This window comes from Pteropus medius, unplaced genomic scaffold, assembly GCF_902729225.1.
Source record: "Pteropus medius unplaced genomic scaffold, Ma_sr-lr_union100, whole genome shotgun sequence".
NCBI lineage: Eukaryota > Metazoa > Chordata > Mammalia > Chiroptera > Pteropodidae > Pteropus > Pteropus medius.
This window is the reverse complement of record NW_024356249.1, coordinates 10,657,946-10,684,523: the sequence shown is the minus strand read 5'-3', so window position 1 is coordinate 10,684,523 and position 26,578 is coordinate 10,657,946. Positions and strand designations below refer to the sequence as shown.

At 47.5% G+C, this 26,578-nt stretch overlaps 2 protein-coding genes across 2 annotated transcripts in view; one reads left to right on the top strand and one right to left on the bottom strand.

Annotated features, from left to right (window-relative positions):
* SND1 (staphylococcal nuclease and tudor domain containing 1) overlaps window positions 1-26,578 on the top strand; it is a 390,995-nt gene that overhangs the window by 327,302 nt on the left and 37,115 nt on the right. The gene's annotated exons all lie outside the window — the stretch shown is intronic.
* On the bottom strand, window positions 1,408-5,947 carry LRRC4 (leucine rich repeat containing 4). The gene is made up of 2 exons (XM_039860624.1): window positions 5,283-5,947; window positions 1,408-5,098 (listed from the first exon to the last, which is right to left on the bottom strand). Exon 2 carries the CDS (start codon window positions 4,996-4,998, stop codon window positions 3,040-3,042), a length of 1,959 nt encoding a protein of 652 aa, XP_039716558.1. The 5' UTR covers window positions 4,999-5,098; window positions 5,283-5,947; the 3' UTR covers window positions 1,408-3,039.

The window sequence follows — 26,578 nt, the reverse complement described above, 5'->3', positions numbered from 1 at the left end:
TGAAGACCTGACCCAAGTACCTGCTACAAAAGACATATACTCCAACATTAAGGCAAAGGAGGGTTGCTGCTCTAAAAGCTGAAACAGTGCCCAGGCCAAGCAGCAGGCCCCGTGGGGAAAGGACACTTACACCTAGGAACCATATTCTCAGCCTTCCCCAACACCTTTGTGGTTCCTTCCAGAAAGCACTTATTCCTAAAATTCTAAGACCTTAATTTGCTCAATCCCCACAACAAATGCATTTGGTCTTAGGCCCATTTCTCTCCCTCTCCCTTCAGACCTTCGTTCAGCCTCAGACCCTTCGTTATTCCAGAGCTACTTCCGTAATTCCCTGACTGCCCAAATAGCTGTGGAGAAAGGAGGGATGTTCGAAAACTGGCTCCACATCCTCTGTTTCTGAAGCAGCAACTTCCACAATTGCCTCTGAAGCTGTACTAACCAGCCTGAGCTGTGTCTTTTGGCACTAGGAAAGGGGGTAATTTCTTGCATTTTCAACTGGTCCTAGCCAAGTCCCACCCTTTACTCTGCCGCAGTTTTCTCTCTCTATTGGGGGTAGGGTGGTAAAGGATAGGGAGAGGGAACATATCTTTGGAGCCCAGAAACGAGTGGCAGTTTCTAAGTGTGTGCCCATGCATACATGCTGCCGCAAACACAGACCCACAAATGAGACATATACACCCAGGAGGATTAAAAATTGGCCCTTTCTTAGCCATTTCTTAGCCAACTGCTGCAAAGTGCTGCCCGCCTCTCTCCCTGTTCAGTGCCAGAGAGATCACACCCACTCAGTCCCCGATTCCCTGCATTAGTATAAATACTGGCGCTGAAGGAGACGCAGGGTCCCAGTTCATGCAGCTTCCCTGGACGTCATTACTCTTTAAGCATCAGGAGACTGACACCCACCACCACAAAACATGTTTGACTACTTCGCACCCAGACAACAGAAGCAACACTGCCTGTGAGAAATTTAAGCCAAACAACATTATGGCAGACCTCTTAAATCCAGGTCCCCCAGGGTCCCCGGGTAGAGCTGGTGCTGCCTGACCAGCAGCTTCTGCTGAGGTGGCATTTAACTTCTGGCCCAGTCCCAGGAGCTGAAGCTGACCCATTTCCCCTGCTTTTCCAGGGCATAAGGAATCTGGTTCTACCCCCAACAAAGCTAGGGACTAACACACTTAGCTCGCGGAAAGGTGCACTAGAATCGGGGTGCTTTTATTTAAGCTAAGGAAAGGTTGTTGACAGCTTCAGCATTTTTCTCATACTTTACGAAATGTAACATTGTTTTCTCCTCCCACCTTATCTCTCCCCTCCCCTTCCCTTTTTGCTTTAAATAGAAATGACTTTGTCAATGTTCATAAGAATTCATAGGTTCAGGGTCTTAACTCAAGTTAACCCTTTGGGAACATTGAATTAAAAATTGAACAATATTTATTAAAATACAAAAATACACTTTTCTCACATTACAATCAGTGTTCTTTTGTTGGCATTCCCCCCACCCATCCCACCCCCTTTCAAATCTGAACCCTTTATTACCTTTTAAAGCTAAAATAATAAATGAAAGAAGTTACAGCATTAAATGGACCAGAATAACAGAGATCTCTGCCTTCCCTACTTCATCGCCTAATCTCTTTTCCTCTCTTTCCACCTCCTCCTGAGGTAGGCCTGGGAGAGGGAAGCCTTCCCTTCGTGCTACATCCAGCAGAACTCCATGCAGAACTCACTCGTGTGCATGTGTATCCGTTTTATCTGTCGATTTCACATCTTTTTTATGAACCATCCTGGTTGAGAAAGGCTTCATTTTACTTTAAATGAGCCTGTGCCCTTGCTGTCTCTCCTTTTTCTTCTCTACTCATGTTCTGCCCCCACCCCATCACCACAACTAGTTGACATCAGCTGTAATAATCCCTAATGAATCAGCATTTAGAATAGTCACCAAATCACAAGCATGAGAAAAGCTTCCACTCCCCCAAGCTCCCCACTCCCAGCCTCCTCCCTCTCCACCTTAAAACAAACAAAACCAGTTTTAAAAATCATAAAATGCCATCATTGTCTACAATCATTTGTCAGGTACCGGGAACAACAGGTGGACATAACACAATGCTAGTATATGGCCTCCTGTGAATACATTCTCTCTGCTTCTGCTCTCCCTTCCCACCCCCTCTGCTGCCGCACCCACTTTCAGGGCCTCCTCCCTCTCATGGGAAACCCTGAATAGACACATGCCCTGCACAGAGTGGGTTAAGCCCAACTGCAGGAATCTGGTGCAATGTGAAAGCATTTGACTGAGAGCTACGCCAGCCAGCTCCCTTCCTTCTCTGCTCCTTCCTGAAGCGCTGTCAGGCGGGGCACACTTGTGTCCCAGTGCACACACCAAGGAGACTCATGCACATGGACAGACATAAAGACCCAGCGCCTTTAAGGATTCATTTGAATTCCGATGGATTCCCTGTTTAAAACACACTTATAGATCTTTCTTCCCCTTGGCCTTTGAAGAAAAATATTATTGCCTCTCAACATTTTAGCACAGTACAAATTCTTGGTGCTTTTTTGTATTTTTTTAATAAGATAAATCTGCAAAGACGGCTCTCAGCTTAAGAAAGGTGTCTATAGAAATGGATATTCCTCTATCCTAAGAAGCATCTTCTAAAAAATGACAGATTCAGTGTACCCCCCACCCCTCAGCAGCCCACACCCTACCTCCTTAGGGATATTTGTTGTCGTTGTAGTTTATCTTAGCAGTTTCAGCCTTATACCAGAAATCCCTTCTGGCAGCATAGCAAGTTGACTTGCGGCTTCTACCCCACAACGTTCCCAAGAACCCCACTCCCCCTTTAAATAGAACTTACAAGTTAGAAAATAGTTTTGTTTTGATTTTTTGTTTTTAAATTTTAATATAATCTGTTTCTTTTACCAGCCCATAGATTTAATATATAAGCATATACAAGAAAAAGTCTCTCCCCACTCTGTACAAAAGTTGCTGTCATTTTTTTTTTTTTTTTGTGCATTCTATTGTGCATTTTATGTTTTTGGGGGGAGGGGGAGTCATATTTGAGTTTCCTGTACCTTGTCCTTGGTATGGGTCTGAATTATATAAGGTTCAGAGATAGTGGTGACTGTGGGGTGCAGAGAGTTCCCCAGGCTGTTTTCTGTCCAGTGGGCCCCATGTGCTGGTTTGTAGGTGTTGTAGTTAATATGGTCATGAATTGTGGGCAGCACTACTGCCCCCTCACCTGATACACCGGATGGAGTTGCTGTTGCTGCTGCAGATGCCGCCGCTGGGATGTCTTCATCCACCTGGATAATCTCAACTGTCCGAGCGGCCGTGACTGTACTCCTCTGCTGGTGCCGCTTACGAAGTTTATAGAAGACGATCAACATGGCGGCAGCTAGCAGAGTCACTGCCACAAAGCAGCCAATGATGATTTTGGTGGTCTTCATGACTTCATCCAGGCTGGTCTGCATCTTGTCATTGGTGTCTGTCGCGGGTACTGCCACCTGCTTGGGCACACGGGTGGTCTGAATGAGCACCGTGGTAGAGGTGGTATATGCCGGCTGGTAACCAGTGGATGTGGTAGGAACAGGCTTATACTTGCGTGTCGTGTCCTCAGGCGAGATCTCAGTGGTCTCCACTGTGACCGTGGTGAAGAAGCTATAGTTGGAAGTGTTGAGCTCGGCCGTGCTCACATTGAGGTAGGCCGAGGCATTAGAGTTGCCTGCCACATTGGTCACCATGCATGTGTATACCCCAGTGTCTGAAAGCAGCACATGGGAAAAGTTCAAGGTGCCATCATTGAGGACAGAAATCCGAGGGTGGCGGGAGGCGTGGCTGAGTACTGTCCCATTGGGCAGCAACCACTTCACGGAGGACATAGGAGGAGTCCGACACTTAAGTTCTGCCATCCGACCCTCAGAGATATTGAGGTCCCGAGGCGCATCCATGATGAAGGGAGCAGAGCACTGGAAGGAGGCCTGGTCCACCTCCACCAGGTAGCGGCCTCGCATGTGCAGGGGAGCATGACAGCGGCCACAGCAGGTGGAATTGGTGGGTATATACTCCCGAAGCCACCAGGCGAGCCACAAAATATCACAATCACAGTTCCAAGGATTGTGGTGTAGGTGCAACTCCACCAGGTACCTCAGTGGGGTGAAGAGGTCATGGGGCAAAGAAGAGAGGTTATTGTGGGCCAGGTTGAGTTCCACAAGTGAGGCCAGCCCATCAAAAGCATTCCGCTCAATCAAGCTGACCTGTGAGTTCATGACCCATAGCTTCTTGAGGGAGCTTAGGCCATGGAAGGAGCCAGGCCTGATCTCAGGGAAGTGGTTCCCTGACATCTCCAGCTCTTCCAGCCCCACCAGGGGAGTGAGATTGGGCATGTCTTTAATGTTGCACATGCCCAAGTTCAGGTACTTGAGGTTGAACAGTCCCTCAAAAGCCCCCTCAGAGATATACTCCAGCTTCTTGAGCTCCCCCAAGTCCAGGCGCATGAGGGAGGGCACCCTGTTGAAGGCATAAGAGGGGATGCTTTCTATGGGGTTATTTCGCAGCCACAGCTCCCGCAGCTTGGACAGGTACTCAAAGGCTCCACTCGGGATGACTGTCAGCCAGTTGTCAAAGAGCTCCAGGGTGTTGAGGCTGGCCAGGCCGTTGAAGGCCCCCACCTCGATCTGCCGGATGGAGTTCCTGCCCAGTTGCAGAACCTCCAGGTGGTGGAGGTGTCGGAAGGTGTCTGCCTGGATCATCTGGATATTGTTTTCCATGAGGTTGAGGTACCGGGTGTTGGAGGGAATACCCTGCGGGACCTCAGAGAGGCCCCGACGGGTGCACACCACCTTGCTGAACTGGTTACTGCACGAGCAGACAGACGGGCAGTTCTGGGGCCCCGCCGAAGCAGCAGCAGCGATGGCTGCACACAGAATCCACACTTGAGCCGTGAGGTAGACGACCGGGAGCAGGACGGCATTCCAGGTGTGGTGCACAGTTACCTGCCACAAGAGCTTCATGGTGTGGCACGTTCATAATTCACCATCGCCTGGGATTTTGGCTTGGAAAGGAGAACCAGCCCTACCCCGGCTTAAGTGAGCTAGGAGCGCCTCTTTCCATCTGGAGAAGGAGGTGAGGAGGGGGCGATTAGAGAGACGGAGCAGATCGGCGGGGAAAATCATGCCAAACTCTCAAGTGGCCCCTCAGCTTCACCAGCCCCCCCTTCAGAGTCCAGCCCTTGGGAAGCGGAGACTCTGTCCCCACTGCTGACATCCCCACCCAGTTATTAGCTTTCACCTACTGCCTTGGAAGGAAGGAGGGAGGAACTGGCGTGGTGTCTCAAGTCTCCCCAAGACTGGCCCTCGTTCCATTCTTACTTCTTAGTTGTAATTAACAAAAGAGAGGGGAAAAAGGAAAGATGGGAGAGGAGATGGGGAGGGGAGGGGAGGGGGAGACAAAATGGCTTCTAGTAAATCCGGAGCGGGCTACGGCGGAGCAGCGGAGTTGAAGCGCCTGGGAGAGCCAAGGCCCGGCGGGCTATGCAGGTGCATACCCCCCCCTCAGCCCGAGGAGCGGCGCCACCAGCGCTTCCCGGCTTTGTCCTTGGACCCTGGCACCAGCTCGCACCAGCCAAGGGAGAAGACGCTTCATCGCCGGAGCGTGCCTCCGGCGCCCCCAGCCCGCGCCCGGGGCTGCGCCCGGCCGGGAGTGAGGGGGCGCCCGAAGCCTCCCAGGCCGCGCGCTCGCCGGCTGCTGCGCTGCCTGCTCTCCTTGTGGCGGCTGCTCCGCGGCTGATGCAGTCTTTAGCTCGCGGGGCCGCGAGAGTTAACTGGCGGTGTCGCGGCTCCTGCGCCCTCCCCAGACACACACCCCCTTCTTTCCTCGCCTCTTCTCTTAAGGGTTAAAGAGAGAATGTGGGCTGACTTTCCCAGTCCGCCGTCCGCTGGCGCGAGGAGCAGTAATCCGTCCAGCCCCTGAGGGGCAGCGGCGTGGAGGCAGCGCCGGGACCAGGTCCGTGGGCCAGAGAGGCGCGCAGCGGCCCGGGCGCGCCCGCACCGCAGGCCCCTTCGCGGAGTCCGGGGGCGGGCGCGGGTCCGGCGGTGGCGGCCGCAGCCCCCGGCAGCGCGTAACCGCCCGCCGCAGCCCGGCCCCCGGCGCGCCGCTGGCTCTGGCTTTGTGCGGAGAGAGCGAGTTCGGGGCTTCGGCTCCCAGCTCCTTCAGTTGCTGCGCTGCCCGAGGACTGCTGCGGCGGGCCGAGCGCTGGCGGCGGCGTGAGCAGCGGGGCTCTCAGCTGCGGGAAACGCTCCGGAGCCCGGGAACATGGTCCCCGCTCGCTAGTGGCGGCGGCGGCGGCGGCAGCAGCAGCAGCAGCGGGGCCCCTGCGCTCGGCGCCCACGGTCTCCTCCTCGCGCCGGGCTCGTGGTGTTGCAGGCAGCAGCCACGCAGACTGCTCTCTCATCCTTTTGTCCTTCAGTCAGAACGTGAATGTACTGCTGACGCATACTGTTCTGGGGAGAAGATTAGCGTGATGCAGTGCTCTTATGTGCGAACACCGCTCCCCCTCCGCCGCCTGCCCTCGAGGGGTTAACGCCGGCGCCTTCCAGCGCCGCCGCCGCGCAGCCCGCGCCTTCCGTCCTCCCCTCCGTCTCCCTTCCTTCCTTCCTTCCTTCCTCTCTCTCTCTCTCCCCCCCACCCCCCACCCCCCCCCTCCCCGGGCCGCTTCCTCCCGCCCCCTCTACACGAGGGTAGCGGGCTGGCGAGCGAGCGAGCCGGAGTGAGCGTCAAGTGAGGGGCCGCGCAACTCGCAGGCGTTAGTAGCTATTTTGGTCCGGTCGGTCCGAGGGAGCCGCCGGGTGGCAGCTGATAGGCTGGAGCGGGCGCGGGGCTGCTGAGGGAGAGACTGCGCCGCCCCCACCCCTCGCCCCGCACCTGGTCGCAGAGTACCCCCCTGCACCCGATGAGGTGGGTTCAGGGGCCAGGAATCCAGAGGCGCGGCGGCCCACGGCGGGGCTACTGCATTTGGCCGGCCTCCCGCCTGGACCGCGTCATCCTCACCCCCGCCGACTGCTGACGGGGCGCCGGGCCGCGCGGCCCCGCTGCGTACGCGGAGTTTGGAGCTGCACGGTGGGGACGTGGGGGCGGCTGGGGACCAGAAGACCAAGAGTCTGGGTTGCGCTTACAGCCCTGTGCTGCTGCAGAGGCCTCTCAATCCTGCCTCCTCCCTCGCAGATTTCCTCACCCCTCTTGGGCTTTAACTAGGGCTTTAAATGATAGTTTTCTTAATGAGGGTTGCGGGGGAGGCAAACAGTGGAAAGAAAGACCAAGTGCGAGGAGCTGGGGAGTGACAACGGCGGCAGAAAGGATCGAGGTGAACTCCCAGAACCCAGGGCACAACCCGTTCATTCACAGGAGCCTCAGCTGCTCCTTCTCTCTCTTCACAACCTTAGCCCCTTTCCCCTTCCAGTTCCAGAGGGTGGGGTCTTAAACCTTTTGCCCCATGAGCGTCGCCTGGTACTCCCTGCGAACCTCGCAGCAATCTGTCCCTGTTTCTGGTGAGGGTCAGACGCTGGGGCGTTTGACAGACCAGTGTAGAACTGGACTAGGTTAGCCTTTTCCCAACGCAGGAAAAAAAAAAGAAAAAGCAACCCCTTTCTCTGCCTAGTGGGTTGGGGCCATCTGTGGCTAAGCCGTGGGAAGCCAGTCTGGTAGAATTTGGCATCGGTTTAGTATTGCTTCTTTTCGAGGGCTGTCTCCAGACTCCTCCCCCGTCCACCCCTGTCAAGTTTGCTTGTTAAACCTTCATCACCTGTCCATGGGTTATTGCTTAGGAACCTGGAGGTCCTGGATTTCTCAACTTTCCACACCCCTATCTCTGCTGCCAGTAACTTGGGTCTCCTTAAATATGCCAGGGAATTCTTGAAGTCCTGGAAACAGTTCCATTGTAGGGAAGCTGGATTCCCCATTGTTTACCAAGCCCTTTTTATTTTGTGTTTATGGTCAGTAACAATGTTAATAGTTAACACATTGCTTAGGGTCACACAGTAAGCGGGAGAGCAGGATTTGAACCTTGGCAAAGCTCAGGTATCCAGTAACTTAGGCCCGGAAGTGATTCCCTAGAGTTTTTGCCCAGTTGTTGAGAACTCAGGTTTCATTCATCCACTGTTAACAGTCATTTACTGGGACATTTCATGCTGTCTACTACACTATGGATGTGTGTGTGTAACCTTATCTAATCTTCATTTACCCAGTGAAGTAATTGCCACAGTTGTCCCCATTTACAGATGGAAGTACTGAGCTCAAGTAAATAGTATGTTCAAGTCATATACCCAAATAGCAGTGGTGCCAGGATTTCAGTTCGGTCTTCAGACCCCGAGCCCAGTGTTTTCATAACTGTAACAGAAATGTCCAACGTGTCTACTCTGCATAGTGTAAATGGGTAAAAAAAATGTTCAGTGAAGGGTACATGGGAGAGAAATAGAACTATGGGTAGGAGAGGGGAGAATGAGGAAATAGATCTTTTATTTAACTTGTTTCATTAACAATGACTGATCAAAAGAAAGAATGAGAGAAATGGAGGAAAATCGAGCCCTGATACTCAGGGTTCTGTCTGGGCTCTTTAGCACCTTTTTGCTTTCTTGACTAAAGCCCCATCTATACATCATCAACTTCAAACTGAACACTACCATCTTATATATAGAACCAGGAAATGTAAACCTAGCCTGACAGGGATCTGTGGGAGAGAATCAGAAACTTGCTGATGAGAAATTCCTCTCCCTACTACAGCTGGCATCCAGCTGATAAGAATGCCAGAGGATGCCCGGGCCAGGGTCTAGATGGCACACTGGAGTATGTCTGCACCTCCCTCCTCAGACAAAAGAGGGGCTCTGGCTGGGCTGGTTTCCTGCCAGTATAGGCAAACTCAGGGCCCATCTATTCAGCTCCAAGCCCAGCAAATGAAAGGTTTTGCCCCCCCCCCATACTGTGTGGATGGAAAGGTGGGCTACCTTGGATTAATCCAATATTTAGTAATGAGGTTGTCTCCCAGTAATATTTGTGACTGTGATGGTGAATGTGCCCAAAGCTCTTTGTAGCCCATGGAGTTCTAGATGAGATTGCTTTGTCCTCTGCTGGCCCAGCTGTGCTGAGAGCAGCACAGAAGCTACAAACCAGACTGAGGAGGCTGTGAGGTCATGCCAGCAGCACACAGCCCTTCTGAACTGAAAGTGACACTCTATGTAACCCAAGTATCATCTAGCCATCATCTGTTGGTCCTCACAGCCCCCGGTTCTGCCTGCTTCCTTGATTTGGAGTGGTACCACCGAGGAATAAAAAGAAGAGGAAGGCTTAAACTTTGAGGTGGAGGGAAAGAAGAAACACCGGGTTGAGAATGTTTTCACTTACAGTTTCACACAGTGCGACTGCTGTGATAAAGCCAGGGAGAACTGAAGAAGGCAGCCAGTGATTGGGCAAAACCTGTGTCAGCAGCTTGGTACCCATACTAAGATTGAGATACCTAAGTTCTAGCTCCCTTTCTGCCGCTGATTAGACATATGACAAATCTTAAAACAGCTCTAAACCTTGGGTTTTTTCACTTAATAAAATTACGAAAATGGGCTAGAATGTTCCTTCCAGCTCTCATAGTCCACGATTTCCGACTTACCCCACCCCCCACCCCCACCCCCACCCCACACACACCTCCCACCCAACCTTCTCAGATACATAGCTCTGTGAAGAAGGTTGATCCTTTGGGATTGTAGCCCGGTCTTGGAAATGAGCCACGAAGTTGAGAAGAGAATGCTTTCTTCAGTTTAATCAGTTTAATCTAGCGATCCACGGTGCCAAAGAAGATCAGTGTTTTCCCAGCTGCTAAAAAGGCTCATAGATCACAGAATGTTAAAGCTATAAGGGACCTTGCAGATCATGTGGACTTAACCTCTCATTTTACAAATGTTGTTAATGAAAATCAGACAGGCATAGTGACTTACCTAAAGACACATGACTAATTAATATCAGAGTCTGTCCCTTCAGAGCTCAGCCCCTCAGTCAAGATGGCAATGATGTATGGGCTAATTGGCATTTAAACCTGGGGTTTGAAGGTACTTCCAAATGGCTGTCTTCTGTGGTCTTGTGCTTAGGTGCTATCGTTATACTTTGCTGGACTAGGGTAAAGGTGGGTCTTCCATGTAGCCAGTCTGCCATTCTGAGTAACTGGCCCAGCCCGAAACATTGGGCTCCTGGTAAAGCCCAGGGCTGGACCACTGCCCACCCTGATGTGCAGCCCTGAGGCATTATCCCAAGCAGCCACTAGATGTCCATAATGCCTCACAGGGTTTGCTAGGAGTGAGCAGCCTTGGGCAGGGTACTGTCTTGCCTCCAATAGGCCTTTGGGCCCCTTAACGTAAGCCCACCAGTGGCAGGAAGATCACGTATTCCCTGAAACTCTAGTTCCTGTTTGTAATACTGTTGGGCTGCCAAACTCTACTCAAGCATCTTTTTCATTTTTATCCTCTATATGCTGCCATTTGAGCTAAGAACAGAACAAGAGCAAAGGAGAATAGGGGATTTGGGAAACAATAAGAAAGAAGAAAAACTATGGGAATTGCCCTCCACAAAGGGAAGAAAAGACATCAATTGATTGGTGAATTAGTAATGATAAAATAGTATAAGAAATGGTCTACGTGGAAATACTCGCTTCCTCCTTCTCAAGGCAATGAGCATGTGTGTGTGCATGTGTTTGCATGTCTTACTTGCACGTGTGTGAATACCCTCCAGGGTCAATGGATCATGAGGTTTCTGTTTAGTAGATAAAGTCACTATTGCAAAAAAAGTAAGGTTATTTTTCTTGGCTGTGATTCCATAGTGAGGCCGTGGCTGTGCCATTACTACCCAGTCATAAAGAAATGGATCTTCTTCCTTGAGCCAGAAGATTCAAGGCAACACAACTGTTCTAGAATTATCCAGTCTTATGCATGCCCTCAGAGTCTACTGTCCTTTTCCCCTAAGAACTCTGCTCTTTAAGGGAAACAGAAGCAAGTGGACAGAAGAGCACTCTCCCTGCAGGTCTCATCCAGAGCAATTTTAAAACCTCATCAAAGAAGAGGCAAGATGCTTAGTAAGAATGGCAAAGAGGTATAGAATGGAAGGGCCTCTCCCTCTTCTCTGAGGCTAGTTTCCTGGGACTTCCAGTTTCTTTGTGGGCTGCGAAGCCTGAGTGAAGGGAGAAATCTCTCAACACACCCATTTCCGCCTCTTTTGGAATCGTCAGTCTGGCGCCCATTCTAGCCACAGTTACCTAAATGGTCAAACAGACCCAAGAAGTTGAGCCAGGAGCCTTGGAAATGTGCATCTCTGCAGGTGTACTGGCCCATTATAAGCCCTTGTGGTTTATCTTTCTCTTTAATTGCCTTGGTATAGCAGTAGCAATATTGCTGTTAAAGCAACATTTACTAGGGTGTTGATGGAGAAGCGTCCTTATACGTATTTGATCCTCACACCCCTGTGAGGTGGGTACAATTAGATTCCCCATTTTGCAGATGGATTTAAGTTTTCTCAGGATCACAGAATCTAAGTGAATATTAGTTTCTCGAGGCTGTCATAACAAATTATCACATGTGATGGCTTAAAACATCAGAAATTGATTCTCTCACAGTTCTGGCAAGGCCACACTCTCCCCAGGGGCTCTAAGGGAGAATGTGTTCCTCATCTCTTGCCTCCTCTAGTTTCTGGTCACTGTCAGCATTCTTTGACTTGTGGCCCCGTCACTTCAATCTCGGCCTTCATGATCAAGTTGATTTATCATCTTCTGTCCCTTTTCTCTTTGCGACGTATAAGGATACTTGTCATTAGATTTAGGGCCCACTTGGATATTCCAGGATGATGTCATCTGAAGATGCTTAATATCTGCAAAGACACTTTTTCCATAACAATCACAGGTTTGGGCGTTAGGATGTGGATATACCTTCTGCGCCTCATTTAGCTCGCTGCCATGACAAAGCCTGATTTCAGTCTCAAATCGGTCCAGCACCCAAATTCTAAACCACTATAATGCGCCACTTAAGAGAAAAGGAAGGCTACATTTGACAGCCAGCAGGTGACTCCATGTACCTGGGCCTGTTGAGGGGTGGCGGAGCCAAGTGTGAGCTGCACGGCCACTGGGTCTTCGCCCCGGGAAGAAGCATTTATTTACGCAGTAATACTAGAAGTACCTTTTTGCATTGCTACAAATTTGGCTTTACTGTAACCAAGTCACAGAAATGTTGAGCTTCATGCTCAAGATCAGAGCCCAGCAGACACAGATGTGGAACTGAAAAGTTCTAAGAATGGCTTTTCAGGTATCTCCAACATAAATTCAACCCTTAATCATGGGTCCATGCCTGCAGTTATACACACATATATACAATGTGTGTATAAATGTGTTCATATTTTGGTTGGAGGAAGCCCAAATATTTTTTTCCCAAACTTTATCCTACAAAATATAAAGTTACGTATGAGAGAGAATGTGTGTATATGTATGTGCGCGTGTGTGCATGCAAGCACGCACATGCACACACACCAGTGGGCATTATATCATAGTGGTGGGCAGGAAAGTATTCTGGAGTCAGAAACCTGGGTTCAAATTCTGGTTCCGCTTCATGCATACTACACTTCTTAAGCTTCGGATTCATATGTAAAGTGGGATTAATTGTACTTATTTTGTGATATTGGACAAGAAGTAACTAAGGAAAATCACAGTTAATCTTAACAAGTAGTAATAGTGGTAACAAAGTGACAGCTGTTATTTTCTAATAGGGAAACTAGTATAGAAAGGAAATATTTTATTCAAAGTCAGTTATTGAGAGTGCATTCTTTTTTCGTTACTTTCCTTGTTTTTCTGGACTTATCTGCTCTTGGTATTGCACCTAATTTAGACTTTTCAATTATTCATTCAAGATATAAGGTGTTTTTCGTTTTTAACAGTTAATTTTGGGATAACTTTAGACTTACAGAAAGGTCAAAAATAGTTCCCAGGTACCTTTCACCCAGCTTCCCCTTATGTTAACGTCTTATATAACCACAGAACATCTATTCAAAACTAAGAAATTTACCTATTGGAGACACAGATTTTTACTCTCGCTCTGTACAATCTATTCTTCACAGCCACCCAAGTGACCTTTGTGACGTTATTTCAGATGACGTTACTGATTTGCTGAAAATGCTCCTGTGTCTTTCCTTCATAATTCAGATAGTAAAATTGCTTACCATGGACCACAGGCCCTGAGCCATCATGCCTTTCCTGTATCTCTGCCTTCATGTTTTATCACCTTCCTCCTCCTTCCTGCACTTCAGCTACAATGCTCTTCTTTCTGCTTTTGGAATACTCTTCAGCTCGTTCTTCTCCCCAGTAAGGCGTTTGCTCTCTCCGCTACCTAGAATGTTCTTCCTCCACTTCTTGATGAGGTCGCTACAGAGAGACTTTTCATCACTACCCTACCTAAAGTAGCCCCACTGGTCACAGTCACACTACCCAGTTTTATTTTCTGATTTTATTTATCATCTTCTGTGTTTAGGTATTGCACACCCCCATGAAGCAGAGGCCCTTCCCATCTTTTGTCCAATAGTAAAGGATTAATTATTTCAGAGCAAATAGGATTATTCTTTGGCCCATGTAAATACAAGCTCAGTCCTCCCTATTAGTATCTCGATAGCCCTAGTCCTACTCTATAACTTTGAAGGTAGATTAAAAATTACCAGCTTTTTTTTTTTTTTTTTTTTTGGATATTGAGAAAATTAAGCAGGATCCTAGTGACCTTAAGATTTCTCCAGTCCTCAGTTTTAAGAATTCCTAGCCCCTCATTGACAGATGTATGAGTGAGAGTTTTGTGGAGGTATCGTAAAGTCTCACAGGTTCTCAGCAATTGTGGATATGTGAGGAGTGAGCAGAAGAGTGAGTATAGGTGCACAAATATAATTATCTGTGCTCATATACACACATGCCTTCCATTTTCAAATTTGCTAAAGTGCATTTTCTCCAAAGGAGTGGGGGCTGTTGAGCCTGAAATAGGGAACACCAGGACAGTAAGATCAAATGCTCTGAAAGTGGCTGTGCCAACGCTTTTTGCTAATTAAAGAATGTTAGGACAATAACCACTAGCAGCAGTAAAGGGCGCCCCATTACCTCGCTTTATGGAGAGCTGAGTAAATTTAAAGGCAGCTATAAATATCCCACTGAGTGCCTGAGCTATAGCACAGTCAGTGGGCACCCAGCTGGGCAATGAGAGGAGCCCCGAGCTTCTGTCCAGGGTCCTCATCTCTATTAGCTGTCAGTCCCCAAATTTTGCATTAAAGAACAAACAGTTTTATCAACACATTCTTAATTTAAAACTTTGAGGGGTAACCAAAGCAGACAGCTGTGCGATGAGTCTGACTGGGAGTCCAAGCCACCTGGGTTCTTCTCCAACTTTGTCACTGACTTTCTTTCCCTTTTGCCTTGAGGGAAGATGTTTCTTCGGGTTATGACTCCATTTGCCTCAACCGTGGGTGTGTCACAGAATTGTTTTTTAAGTAGTCACATGGTATAGGGCTGTTTTCGGGGAATATTCTAGGACCCCTTACTGAACAACTCACTGCTTCGGAGAAAAACTTAATTTAGAAAGTGTGAACAAGATGGGAACATAAACTTTTTATACTTTTCCTAGAAAATTTCTGAGTGTAAGCCATATATTCAGCTTGAAACTTTCTCCATGTTTTTAATCTGTTCGATTTATCTTGAAACCTTTTGTGTCCTTTTCTGCCATTTCTTGCATCTCTTCTATGGCCATTCTTTAGGCCATAGAATGTCGTGTTGGCACTGCCTTCTCTCTGCCACCCTTTTTGATCTATTGTTACTTTCTTTATAGATCAGCATTCGTGGCCATCAAGCTGCCTCACATAACTTGTTAACTGTTTTTAGTTTTATGCTGCCAGCTTCACCTATGCCTAGAATTTTCCTCGTTCAGCTCATCATCTAGGACTGGCCTAGTAATGTGGATTCGTTTGTCTCATCTAAGGAGTTTCGTCAGGAGAATTGGAGGACCCCTAATGGAAATGTGGGCTTGAATTTTGTCTCTTAGTTGCTATCGTGACCATTCTCACCCCACCCCATCCTTGAGCAAATAGCCAGGCTTTTTGACCCTCAGAAGTGGAGGGGAGTGCAGCATTGGGAACACCAGGAGGCCAGTCAGGAGCTCTCAGCCCTGGCTTCCCCATGAGTCATCAAACGACCAATGGGCGGTTTGGCTGACACCCAGGTTCCTGGGTGCTGTGTTCCTTTTTCATTAAGGTATGAGCCTCTTCAGGAGTTAGCTCTACTCAGCCTCCATCCTGCTCTTGGTCCATGTTTTTAGATGCGACTATCTGCAGATGCTTCCAGTGGGAACCACATGTCTAGAGGAATTTGGGGCGGGCGAACATGAAACAAAGGAGCTAGGCTCCTCTATCATATTTAGAGAGGAGAATTCGAATTCATCAATTTGCTGCTTGGCCTGTTCACATTCATATTCTTTCTCTTTCACTGACTGTCTCTCTCACAGCTCTGGGTTTGGCCAGAACCAATAGGTAGATTTGTTTGTTTTTACACAAGGTTAACATGATTACTTTGAACCTCATTCTCTCTTACCCCAGAACACCACCCCCTGGCCGTGAATCCCTGGCTTAGTTTTTGCCTCCCTGCCAACCAGGAATGCTAAACAGAGTGTTCTTGGGAACCTGTTGGTCTACTTTAAGCTATTTCTCTGAGCATACCAGAATGAAATGGCTCCACTTCTGATGAGGGGTGCTGAAGTCCGCCTTTTGTGGGGCTACCAGCTGGGGATCTGGGAGTCTCCCACTATGATGCCTGGACACTGGCAGCTGGGCCAGTGGGGCCCTCGTTCTGTATCACTTTCTCGGTGACCGGGGCCAGTTTGTGCTGTAGCCCAGTGAGGCTGCTTGATTTGTATTCAGTACATAACCCCTCGCGGTAAAAAAGTCTTTGAGGACCCCTGCCAGCCAATAACTCTGAAAGGATTCTTTGTGTTAAGTGAGCAGTCTGTGGGCTGGGCAGGGGCTGCCCTCCCTTCCCCCAAACCCCACCACCGAATTGTTGCACCAGCTGGCCTCTCTGGGCCAGCAACTTGGTGGTGCTTTGGAGCTGGCACTGAGCCCTTGGGGATCCCTCCCCACGAGGAGACCATCTTGGGATCCCAGGCACACGGAGAAACTTCAGCTCCATCCCTCCTATCCTAGCTTCTGGCGGTCTGTCTCCAAATGCCAGTCTGTGGGATCTGTTCAGAAAAGGCCATGTGTATGCATGTGAGACAGTAAGTGAAAAAGAGAGAGATGAATATGAAAACACCAACCAACCAACAAATTGGGGACATTCTAGTTCTCTCTAGTGGAAACCTCATAAGGATGTGTAGCCTGTGGCAACACTGCTGGACTGGTCCATCTCTCTTGACCAATATGTGTTGGCCTGAGCCTTTTCGATTTCCTAACCAGTGAAAATCATCTTTTGCTCCTATTGTCTGAAGAGGGACAGAAATAAGACCCTCCGGTCTTGTACCACTGGCGGCTGCAGGGTAAAATTCTTTATCAAATTAAAACCAAGAGTTGCTCTCACTCTGATAGGAGGCCAGGACCATCTCTTGCCTTTCGCACCATCCATCCTACCCCCCATTTTCAATGCTGCTTAAGGAGTTGGCTCCCCACCAGCTCATGGCTCCGTCTAGATCTGTCTTTTAAGGATGTTATCACTAATGAGTTTTCTAAACACAACCTTGGCTCTCTTATTTAGGTGAACAAGACCATTCTCATTAAATACTATTTTCTAGGAAGGAATTAAGTAGGTGTTGAGGAATTCTCTAAAGCCTCACATGGGAGCCTAGAGGACAGTAGCACTGGCAGGAAAGGAGGAAGGTGGGTCTTTGGTCTTTGGCCCCCAAATATCTCCATGTTAGTCCACGTCTCTTTGTGAGAGAAGCCTAGAGTTTATCTGAATTTTGTCTAACATCATGTGGCCCATCTCAGCGGTGACACCAGTTCTCCCTGTCCTCATATTTCAGTGCTGCTGGGTCTCTCCTACTGTTTTCACCTTGGCCAAGGTTAAAGCCTACTTTGTGTCTCATTTGCCCTAATTATTTTGAATATATTGATCAATGGCCTGATGTCCAAATCTTTGAACAAAAATATGATCAAAGCTTACGGTTGCCCATATTTAGTCTGTCACAAATAATATACCTATACTGAACAGTGCAACGCTTTCTAAAGTGTCCATTAAATAGAAGAATGTAAAAAGACAAATGCTTTTTTTTTTCCCATTTTATTTTAGAAGCCTCTAGGAAAGACAGTGGGCCTAAGAGAGGCTGTATCTGGGGTCAAAAGCTAGCGTAGTAATCTCCTCCATTGGCCTGTATTCAGTGTCTCCTGAGGAATATTTGGTCACCAAAGGGAACAGAATTGTTGCTCCACTCAGAGACTCACCCACTCAGTGCTGTCACATCTGGATACTTGGAGGAGAAGAAAACCAAGGGAAATATTTCCATTCAGCTGAGGGGAAGTTTTTCCCAGACCCATCTTCCATCTCCAGTGCCCACTGCCACACTTGGGGCCGGTGACACTTGGGGTTTTTATGTTATTCACCTCTCAACTCAGTGCAGTCAAGGAACTTTGCAGCCCTGATGTGTAGCACAGAAAGATTTATTCATCCCATCCACAAAGGGACAGGCAGGCTCTTGAAGAAAAAGGCTTTGTAGACAAATGCAGCCCTGCCGGTTTCACAGAGATCTTTGTCCTCTGGAGCAGGTCAGGTGAGCAGAAATTCTGAAACCAGTGACTTGAAAGCTGGTTACCAAGGAATTTTCTACACAAGCCCTGTGCATGTACAACATGCTTATTTGAAAAGTCCTTCCTTCCTGTCACCTTACTGACCTTAATGAATATTTGTTGAAATCATTCATTGTTTTTCCCCCAAAGGAGATTAAAAAAAAAAAAAATGGGGTTTAGAATAAAGAAAGGGGCCTGTCTTCTCTTTCTCCTCCCTTCCCCACCCTTTAGTCTTCCTCTTACTCTGACTCCCAAAACTTAACATTTAAGAGTACCTTTGTGAAGGGACTTGAAATGGCTTTGCGCTCATCCTCAGAGGTATAAATAGCCTTTCCCTATGCAGTCCTTTCTTTTTCCACATAGTTCATACGGAGTAGAAGGATCGTATCTCTGTATTGATAGATCTCATTCAGTCATTGTGTACATTTGTTTCTAAAGCCTGCTAATGCCATTTGAGTTCCTAAAATCCTTATTTTATAAATCTGCTTGTGTCCTGGTTTTAACTCCCGATTACAGGATTAGCAGAGATTGTAATTATAGTGTCTGTCCAATGTCTTCTTCAAGCTTCCTATCAGATTTATGCCTGTGAACTGAGAAATATGTGCATTGATAGACTGGAAACTAGCGGCACATGTGGGCTAATGGGGAGAAAAAGCCGATCTCTTATAAAGAATTGGAGTGATATCAGCCCTGATCTTTGGATCAGAATCAGTTAAGAACCTGGAAACTTCGACTTTCTGACTATCTCTTGACTTCACAACTATGTTGGAATGCCAGTGCCCTCTTTGCCAGATCGACTTTTCACGAACTCTGATTCCTCTTAGAGCTCTTAGAATAGAGCTCTAAGTCGATGCTCCGGGTGGCATCCTTTGCAAAGAGCTCTCCCGTCATCAGCAATGTCTTTGGCCTTCATCTTGTCAGTTCTCGTTAGACAGCTCTCCTGCTCTACATTGAGTAGCCCAAGTGGCTGAAAAAAGGACAGAGACACAGAGCAACCCCTTGACTCGGAAATATTAGGGGATCCAGTCACCTAGTTTTGTTATAGAGGTTGAAAAAGACATGTGTAACGCTGGAAAAGTCTCCTGGGTCAACTTTAGACTATATAGGTGTTTTATGCTGCAAGTCAAAACATCTAAGCGAAAGATTTTAAATCCCACATAAAAAGTCCTAAAGTAGGACAGCTCCAGGGCAGGTTGGTTTAACTGAGATGTGGCCCCAAGGTCAGAATCAGAGAATCGGGCGCCTTTGTTCCATCCATCTTTTCTGCCGTGCCATTTTCTCAGCTTGACCACAGGTGTCTGTCTTGTCTGCAAGATGGTTGCCACAGCTCCAGACATTGCATGCTCACGTACCAATATCCAAAGGCAGGAGAAGCAGTTTCTTATTTTGTGCATCTCTTTTAAAAGCAAAAAAAAAAAAAAAAAAAATCTTTTCTCACATGCGTCTCACGAAGCTTCCTCTTACATCTAAATATCCAGACTGGGATGACCCTCCTAAACTTTTGTATGGGACTAGGAAAGAGAACTCTCGTCCCCCACTCCCAAGGATTGACCAGTACCAGGGATTCATAGAGTCCTTGAATTTGGATGGGGGAAAAATTACATCTTTATCTCTATCACCCTCTACTTAAAATTTAGCATTTTCTTCGAATATAAATGTAAGCAACAAATCATAGTAAACCTAATGTATCTATGACTTTATCACCGAGAGAAATTATAAGTATCTTCATAGTATATGATAGTATTTGCTGGAATTTCAAAATATTATTTATTCTTATCACTGCTTTGAAATTACAGTTTTTAGCCCTACTGCCAGATCTTGTTATTTAGTATTTTAATAAAGAAGTACATATATTTACTGTATACCGATTTGGATGGGTTTTAAAAAATATTTTAATAATGGTGTTTCAGTATAATTGGTTTCCCTTGCAGTCTTATGTATTTTAATTATATATTCCAAAACATACAACATACACAAATATTGAATCATCTACATCTGAAACTAATATTATGTCAATTATACCACAATAAAAAATATGTATTATTTTGTGAAGAGGGTCAGTAGGTTTCCATCGACTGCTAGATAAGTCATGGCACAAAAAATAAATTTGATCCGTCAGCATTTTTCTGAGTCACATACAGCATCGCAAGGAATTATGATGGAGAACTGCCAGCAGGGAGAAGGCGGAAATAATGGCTGTCAAGTGGGCAGCAATGGGCCTTTCTACAGTGAGTGTCCAGGGGCTCGGGCAGCCTAAGTGCTGCCAACTGGTTTCTTCCTTGCTATTGTCCAGCCACATTTAATTTGCAGCAGCATCTCCCAAACTTTCGGTATTCTTATACCATCTATGTACTGTTGCTGAATCCAAGTACCCCCTATACTATTATTTCCTTAATATTTTTCTTTAAACCATTCAGTGCTTTCTGAAGTTATTTTAAAGGACACTTTCTTAAATGGAAATGTCTCATTTACCATAAATAAACGGGAGCCTTAAAAATAAATATGGAGAATACAGAACAGTGTTACTGAATTCTGGCTAGTCTTATTTGTCTTCAAGGCTCAGAGCCTGAGGCCTACCCTTTTTTCGTTAAAGAGATGATAAAGACAGATTAGCAGTAAAGGAGACCTTCTCCTTAATTTAATCAAAGGAGCTGAAAAATAGTTGAAAAGGGAATAACTCAGTTTGTGGTTGTCATTTTGTGCTCTTTCATCGACCCACCTACAATAATTCGGTCCCTGAGGACGAGCAGGTTTACGATAGACCCCTCACCTTGCAGGTTAGTGACCCCACCTACAAAGGAAACAAGGGGAGTCTGGTGTATTTTTCACGAACATGCGTCCTCTCTTAATGATCGCTGCTTTCTAAGAGCTCATAAACTATGTTTCAACACTGGTTCTGGGATTTGGTCCAGGACAGATTAACTTTCTTTCCTTGTGGTTCATGGAATTCACCATCTTTCCTCTTCTTTGTTCTGTTCTTTTTTCCACTTTTTAAAGGTCAGACTAGCATTTGCCAGTTCCTATTCCAATAGCATCTCTTCTGTTCTTCTGTTCTGTGATCCGGCAATGATTGGTTAACTGATACGGCTTGATGTTACTCAGTGGGACTTTAAGGAGGAGGGCATCAGTCTAGGAACCCCATGGCAGAACAGGCAGAGAAGACCATCAAAATAGACTACCTAAGAGTCAGACAGCAGTTTTGGCCCCGGTCCGCACAGGGGAGAAATATGCCGGAGGGGATGGAACTGAGCCTGCGGCTTCAGGATGTACGGAGCCAAGGGTTGGACTCAGAGTTTTTGAGAGCTTGAGATCTAATACCATCCCCTATCTAGAGATGAGAAAACACAAACCCAGAGAAGTAGCTTTTACCTTAAAATCAAACTGGCATGAAGTAGTGGCAGAGCTAAGATAGAACCCAAAGGCCTGTCCGCTGGCCTGAGCTACTTCCACTCATTATCTTAAATCACTCTAAAAATACATTCTCATCTTTCTGCCCACAGTGTTAAAATTGGTCTGGGGTCACTCTCCCCCATGCGCTCCTTTGCTCATTTGTCATCACTTCACGCCTTCTTCCTGTTGCTCTTCCTCCTCTCACAATTCCCTCCCCGAGGCCCTGAGGGTGGAGCAGCCAGTCCACTCCCCTGTCCTTGCCTGGACCTCTGCTTCTCCTGCGCCCTCTCCTCATTTGGGGGGCCTTTTAGGGTTTGTGTGGAAGCTATAGGAAAGGAGGTTCTTTCTGGGAATGTCACACCTTTGTGGCTCGTGACCTCGCCTTTATGTACTGCTGTCCCTTATGGGCATCCTTTATGACAGGGGAGCTGAGAAGGAATCCCCGAGAGCATTCGGGGGAGTGCTTCTTCCTTCTCCCTCTCTCATCCCTCTTTTCATGAAGATTCTAGTTGCCAAGTGTGGGGGGATCTGAGGTCTGCATGTCTCTTCTTTCCTGTTTTCTGGACCTCAGAACACAAGAGGCAGAAGCTCAGGGTGAGGAGGATGATACCACAGCTGCAAGTTCCAGGCCCTGAATTAGAACTGGCAGTGATTTTTTTTTTTAATTGAGGAAACCCTGTTGAGAAAGACAGGCTGACACTTGCTGACTCCGCTTTTGCAAAATTTCTCCTGGAGCTGTTAGTCGCGTGCATGTTTACATGTTGAGCGAGCCTTGCGGGCATGTTTGCGTGTGAGTGCCATACTGCCATCCCCAGCAGACCTCATGCATAAACGCCTCAACTGAGACGCTTTTCTTAATGGTTTGAAACGACAAATGTTATTGTCTTTGAGTTAAGTGGTTCAATTAGCACTGATTGGAAAGAGTGGGATGAACTGGGGGGAAACACACAGCCTGTTTGGTAACAGCCTTGGGATGGGAGGGAGGGAAGGAAGGTGTTGCCGCTGACAACAGCTGTGAGGACCAATTTTTGTTTCGGGGCAAGAGAGCAGAAAGCTATCAGGAGAGGGGTCACGTCAAGCGATGCAGAGTGTATGTGTATCAGACCTGCTGCTGTAGGAGATCTTTAGTTCCCTCCATAAAATGTTGATCACCCTGCTGTGTGCCACCTCCGCCCCACTCCACTGGCTGAGCCAGTGCCATTTGTGTTGGTAGACAGAATGCTCTCTCTGGTTCGCAGGTCCCTTCTTCCAGCTGTTCACGTGGGTGTTCGTATGTCTGTCTACCAGAGAACAGGACCTCCCGGGGAGGTTAGCAGGATTGCAGAGCCTTTCAGAGCTCCATATAAGCAGCCTCAGCTGTGTTGGCGCTGTATTCATTCTTGGGGTAGATGTGGGGCCAGACCCTTTACCCCTGAAAGTCTGCTTCCTCTGTTATCTTTGCTCGTCACCCCTTTTCCTTTGCTATCGTCCCAGAAGCAAAATCCGCATCATTTCAGTGCCCAGAATTTTTCATTATTTCCTTTTTATCCAGGTCTGTGTATCCCAATAACGTGGAGAGCTCAGTGATTGATCTGTCGCTCTGCCAAGTCTCCCAGAAGATTTTTCCTTTCTACTCTGGATGAAAGAAACCAGGCCCCACTGCTCTGTGCTTCTCTCTCCCACCCCTTATTCTTCCTGGCCCCTCCCCTCACATTGCTCATTTCTCCCAATTTTTTCCTGTTCCTCCAAGGCCCGCCAAAGAGGACGGTTTTCTTCTTAGGTGCCATCCTGACCCAGGGTCCACCAGTTCCCCTCTTCCTTCCCTTAACTCTTGGGCCCATCATGGTCGTAACCACCCACCACTTGTGAACTCATTGATGAGACCATAAGACTTGAGGAGCTTTGAGCTTTAATGACGTGTCAGTGCAGCGGATGGTATGGTACTTAGCAGTGTGGACTTAAGAATCAGAGACCCGCTTTTGAATTCTGCCCCTGTTGCTTTCCGGCTGCGTGACCTTAGACCTAAGGCACTTAACTCTTTAACCTTCAGTTTCCTCGTCCATAAAATGGGATATATTAGTAAGTAGAGTTATGGGAGGAAAGCTGCCAGAGAGCCCCAAATTCTAGTAGGAAGAGATGGAATGGTGAAGTCAGGACAGTGGGCCTCTGGAGGAGATGCGAATGCAAAAGGTTCTGAGCTATCTTAGGTTTATCAAATGAAAGCTTGACTGACACCAGGGGGGCCGGGGTAAGCATGTACATAGGTGAGGATTCCCAGAGATCACTGTATTCTGTATCAAGAACTGACCTCAGGGACACCCTGTATCCCAGGCAGATAGACTCAGGTACCATGATTGGTCCTGTCCTGTTTTCATAAGAAAGCTGAACCAGGAGCCGAAATGCACACATGCATGTGTCTAAGAGAGAAGTTAACAAAGATATTACCCAGTTCACCCTTTTCTTCTTCGCCTTCCTCTTTTTTGCATGTGGAAGGTTCTTTTTGAATGCCCCTACTAAGACAAAGAATTTGTGCAAAATCCACAGTTTTCTAGCAGTCCTAACTCCATTTTTATATCATTTACACAAAATCGAGTCAGTGTGACCCAGCAGGTCCTAAAAAGTACAAGTGCACACCTCATCATCCTCCTTAGCCCTTTCCCCAGATAACCCATCCTCACAGCACCAATTCTCATGCCAACGAAGCCCCTGCAAGTTTTGCCTCCACCGACTTGAGCAATTCAGTTAGTGCACTGTAGCAGCGAGATCGCTGCTGCCAACCCATCCTAAAAGAAGACCTTATTAGCCCTGTAGAAATCCAGGGGTAGTTGGACTCCAAGCAAGTCCCACGTGCCCCTCAGATGCCTAGAGTTATTGCCATCGGAGCAGTCTGTGAAAAACAGCTCAGTTTCCTGGCCGATTTTTTTGATCCTCCCTCACACCATTTTCCCCTGGTCTTTGGGCCCAAATCCCTTTTCCATTTATCATGTCGCCTGCAAATCCATTTTCTGTGCCGCTGCCAAGATCCTTCTCTCTATTCCCACAGCCGTCTACCTGTGACCCAGCCAGCCTTCCCCAGAGAGTTTCTATAATTATTTGAGAGAACAATTGTTCCAAGAAGATAGGCAGAGCTGCCGAGATGGGGGGCTCTGGGAAGGGGCAGTCAAGTCAGCCCTCCCACGCTAAGGAAGAGCATCATTTCCTAAGTGCTTCTAAGCTCTTCTCTGCCTTGTGTCCTTTGTAACAGAGCCTCTTACCCCACATCCGTGCCTGTCGCCAGAACCATACCGTCCGTGTAAATGGCAGTAGCTTCACTTACCTGAAAGCCTCCAGTCCAGTAAATATGGAGGAGAAAGAGTTTGGGTTTCCCATGGGTAGAATTCAGACCTCGTTCTTCCCTGGTTCTGCCTGAGTGCTCTGCCTCCGGGGCTTCCCACAGGCTCCCACTCGAGGGGCTTCTTTCTCAACAGCATTCACCACATCTTTACACACGGGACGTCTTAGAAGCACAGTACGTGTTTAAGTTTCGGCCCCAGGTCTGTCTCTGCCCTTTCTAAGATTTAGGCAGAGGCCCGGAAGGCATACTTAATCACATTTGAGATGAACAAGACTGTGTTCCGTTAGAATAGAAAATCAGGTTTCAGAATTTCTTACAAGTATGGAGAGAGATGGTCTACAACTTACAATGTGAAATGTAATTTACCAGTTGTAACAAATGCCAAATCCTGTATTTAAGTTAAAAAAAAAAAAAAATCAGTTAACAATTACAAGATAAAGGTGACCTAGCTTGACTTGCAGGCAATTAATTCGAAATTACCCTTAGGGGTGGCGGGGAGTGTTTACTATAAACTGTATGTGAACAACCCCATGTGAAGTGCCTGAAAAAAAATGCATTAATAGAGAAATAGTATAGATTGAAGGAGGTAATTATTCTCCTCTGCTTAAGCAACATCTAGGATATTGTGTTCAGTTCTGAGCATTGCGTTTTTGGAATTCTTGGAAGACGGTGTGGTGTAGAATGTGGGATCCAGGTCCAGGGAGTAATGAAAATCACGAGGGATGGAAAGAAAGGACAGAGTAAACATGAATAATATGAATGGCTGTTACACAGAGAGTGGCAGGGAAAGAACGTTTTTGTGGACTTGCTAAACACTGTGTTAGTCGCTCATAAACGTCTTTTCTCATATAATCCTCACAGCAGCCCTCAGAACTACTTTCTCAACGTCACCTGCTGGTAAATAAGAAAAAAAGGAACTGTTTATTACAAATTGCTTCCAACTACAAAACATAGACCAGGAAATACAGGGCTGGTGGGTTTGAAAAAAAAGTCCTTGAAAGAGGACTTTTCTAACAGAGAAATGGACTCCTGTTGAAACGGAGCGCTCCCTGTTATGGAACATTCGGATAGAAGCTGATCATCCCCTGGAGGTGGGAGGACATTCGCAGTGGGGCAGGGGACCAAGATAGCCTTTGGCTCAGGTGGGGTGTTCTGTAACTCAGGCTTTCTGAGGGCAGCATCAGGCACTGGAGAGCTGCTAGGCAGGTTGCGGAGGAAGGTGCTAGGCAGGTTGCGGAGGAAGGTGCTAGGCAGGTAGCGGAGGAAGGCTAGAGCTGCCAGCGACGCTTTCTTCTGCTCAGCTCACGGATTACAGGCCGTTTATGCCGGCCTTCGCCTAGTCCCCGATGCGCTTGTCTCAGTACCTTGAACAAGCTCTCATCCCGGCAGCCTGTCTCTAGAGGTTGGACCTATCCCTCTTCCCCTTTTTGACTCCCCTTCATTGCCACAGCTTGTCTTCCCACCTATGAAGGGGTGTTTTGAGCAGACTCCATCCTGTCTCCTTTTCCCCCATCAATGCAATCTCCTCCATGGCAGGAGCCACTGAGAGGGTGTCGCCACCCGGGCCCCAGACAGAACTGTCTCCTGAGCCGAGGATGTTGATGAGCCTGTGTGTGTATCTGCATGCTCACACTGCAGCCTGATCGATGCCTGTCAGAACTCAGCATCAGAGTGACAGCCGCATGCCAGGCTGTTTGCTCAACACAACGCGTCCATCAAGGGAAATCAGACGAAATCCATCTCCGTGTCCAAAGCCTGGCCCAATGGACTGACTATGTCTGGAAGGCTATCCTTACATCCCACCCAACTTTCATGCGCTGAAAATCATTCCCCCTGGGATTTCAGTGTTACATCGATGGGTCCCCTGGGCCAGAGAATTATAGTCCGTAAATTGATGTGAAGAGACCAATCCCAGCCCTTATCCTTTAGGAACTTCCAGTTTAGAGCTAGTGGCCGCTGTATGGACAGTGCTGGTCTAATGCATACAGAATTCACACATAACTATCTTAAATTGGTTGCTATAAAATAGTGCATAAGTCAAAAGGAGTTAATTTTAAATTTTGCAAATGTATTTTGGTTAA

What these genes read in the sequence shown, in the direction of transcription:
- LRRC4 (XM_039860624.1), bottom strand. Translation starts at nt 4,998, where the DNA reads ATGAAGCTCTTGTGGCAGGTAACTGTGCACCACACCTGGAATGCCGTC.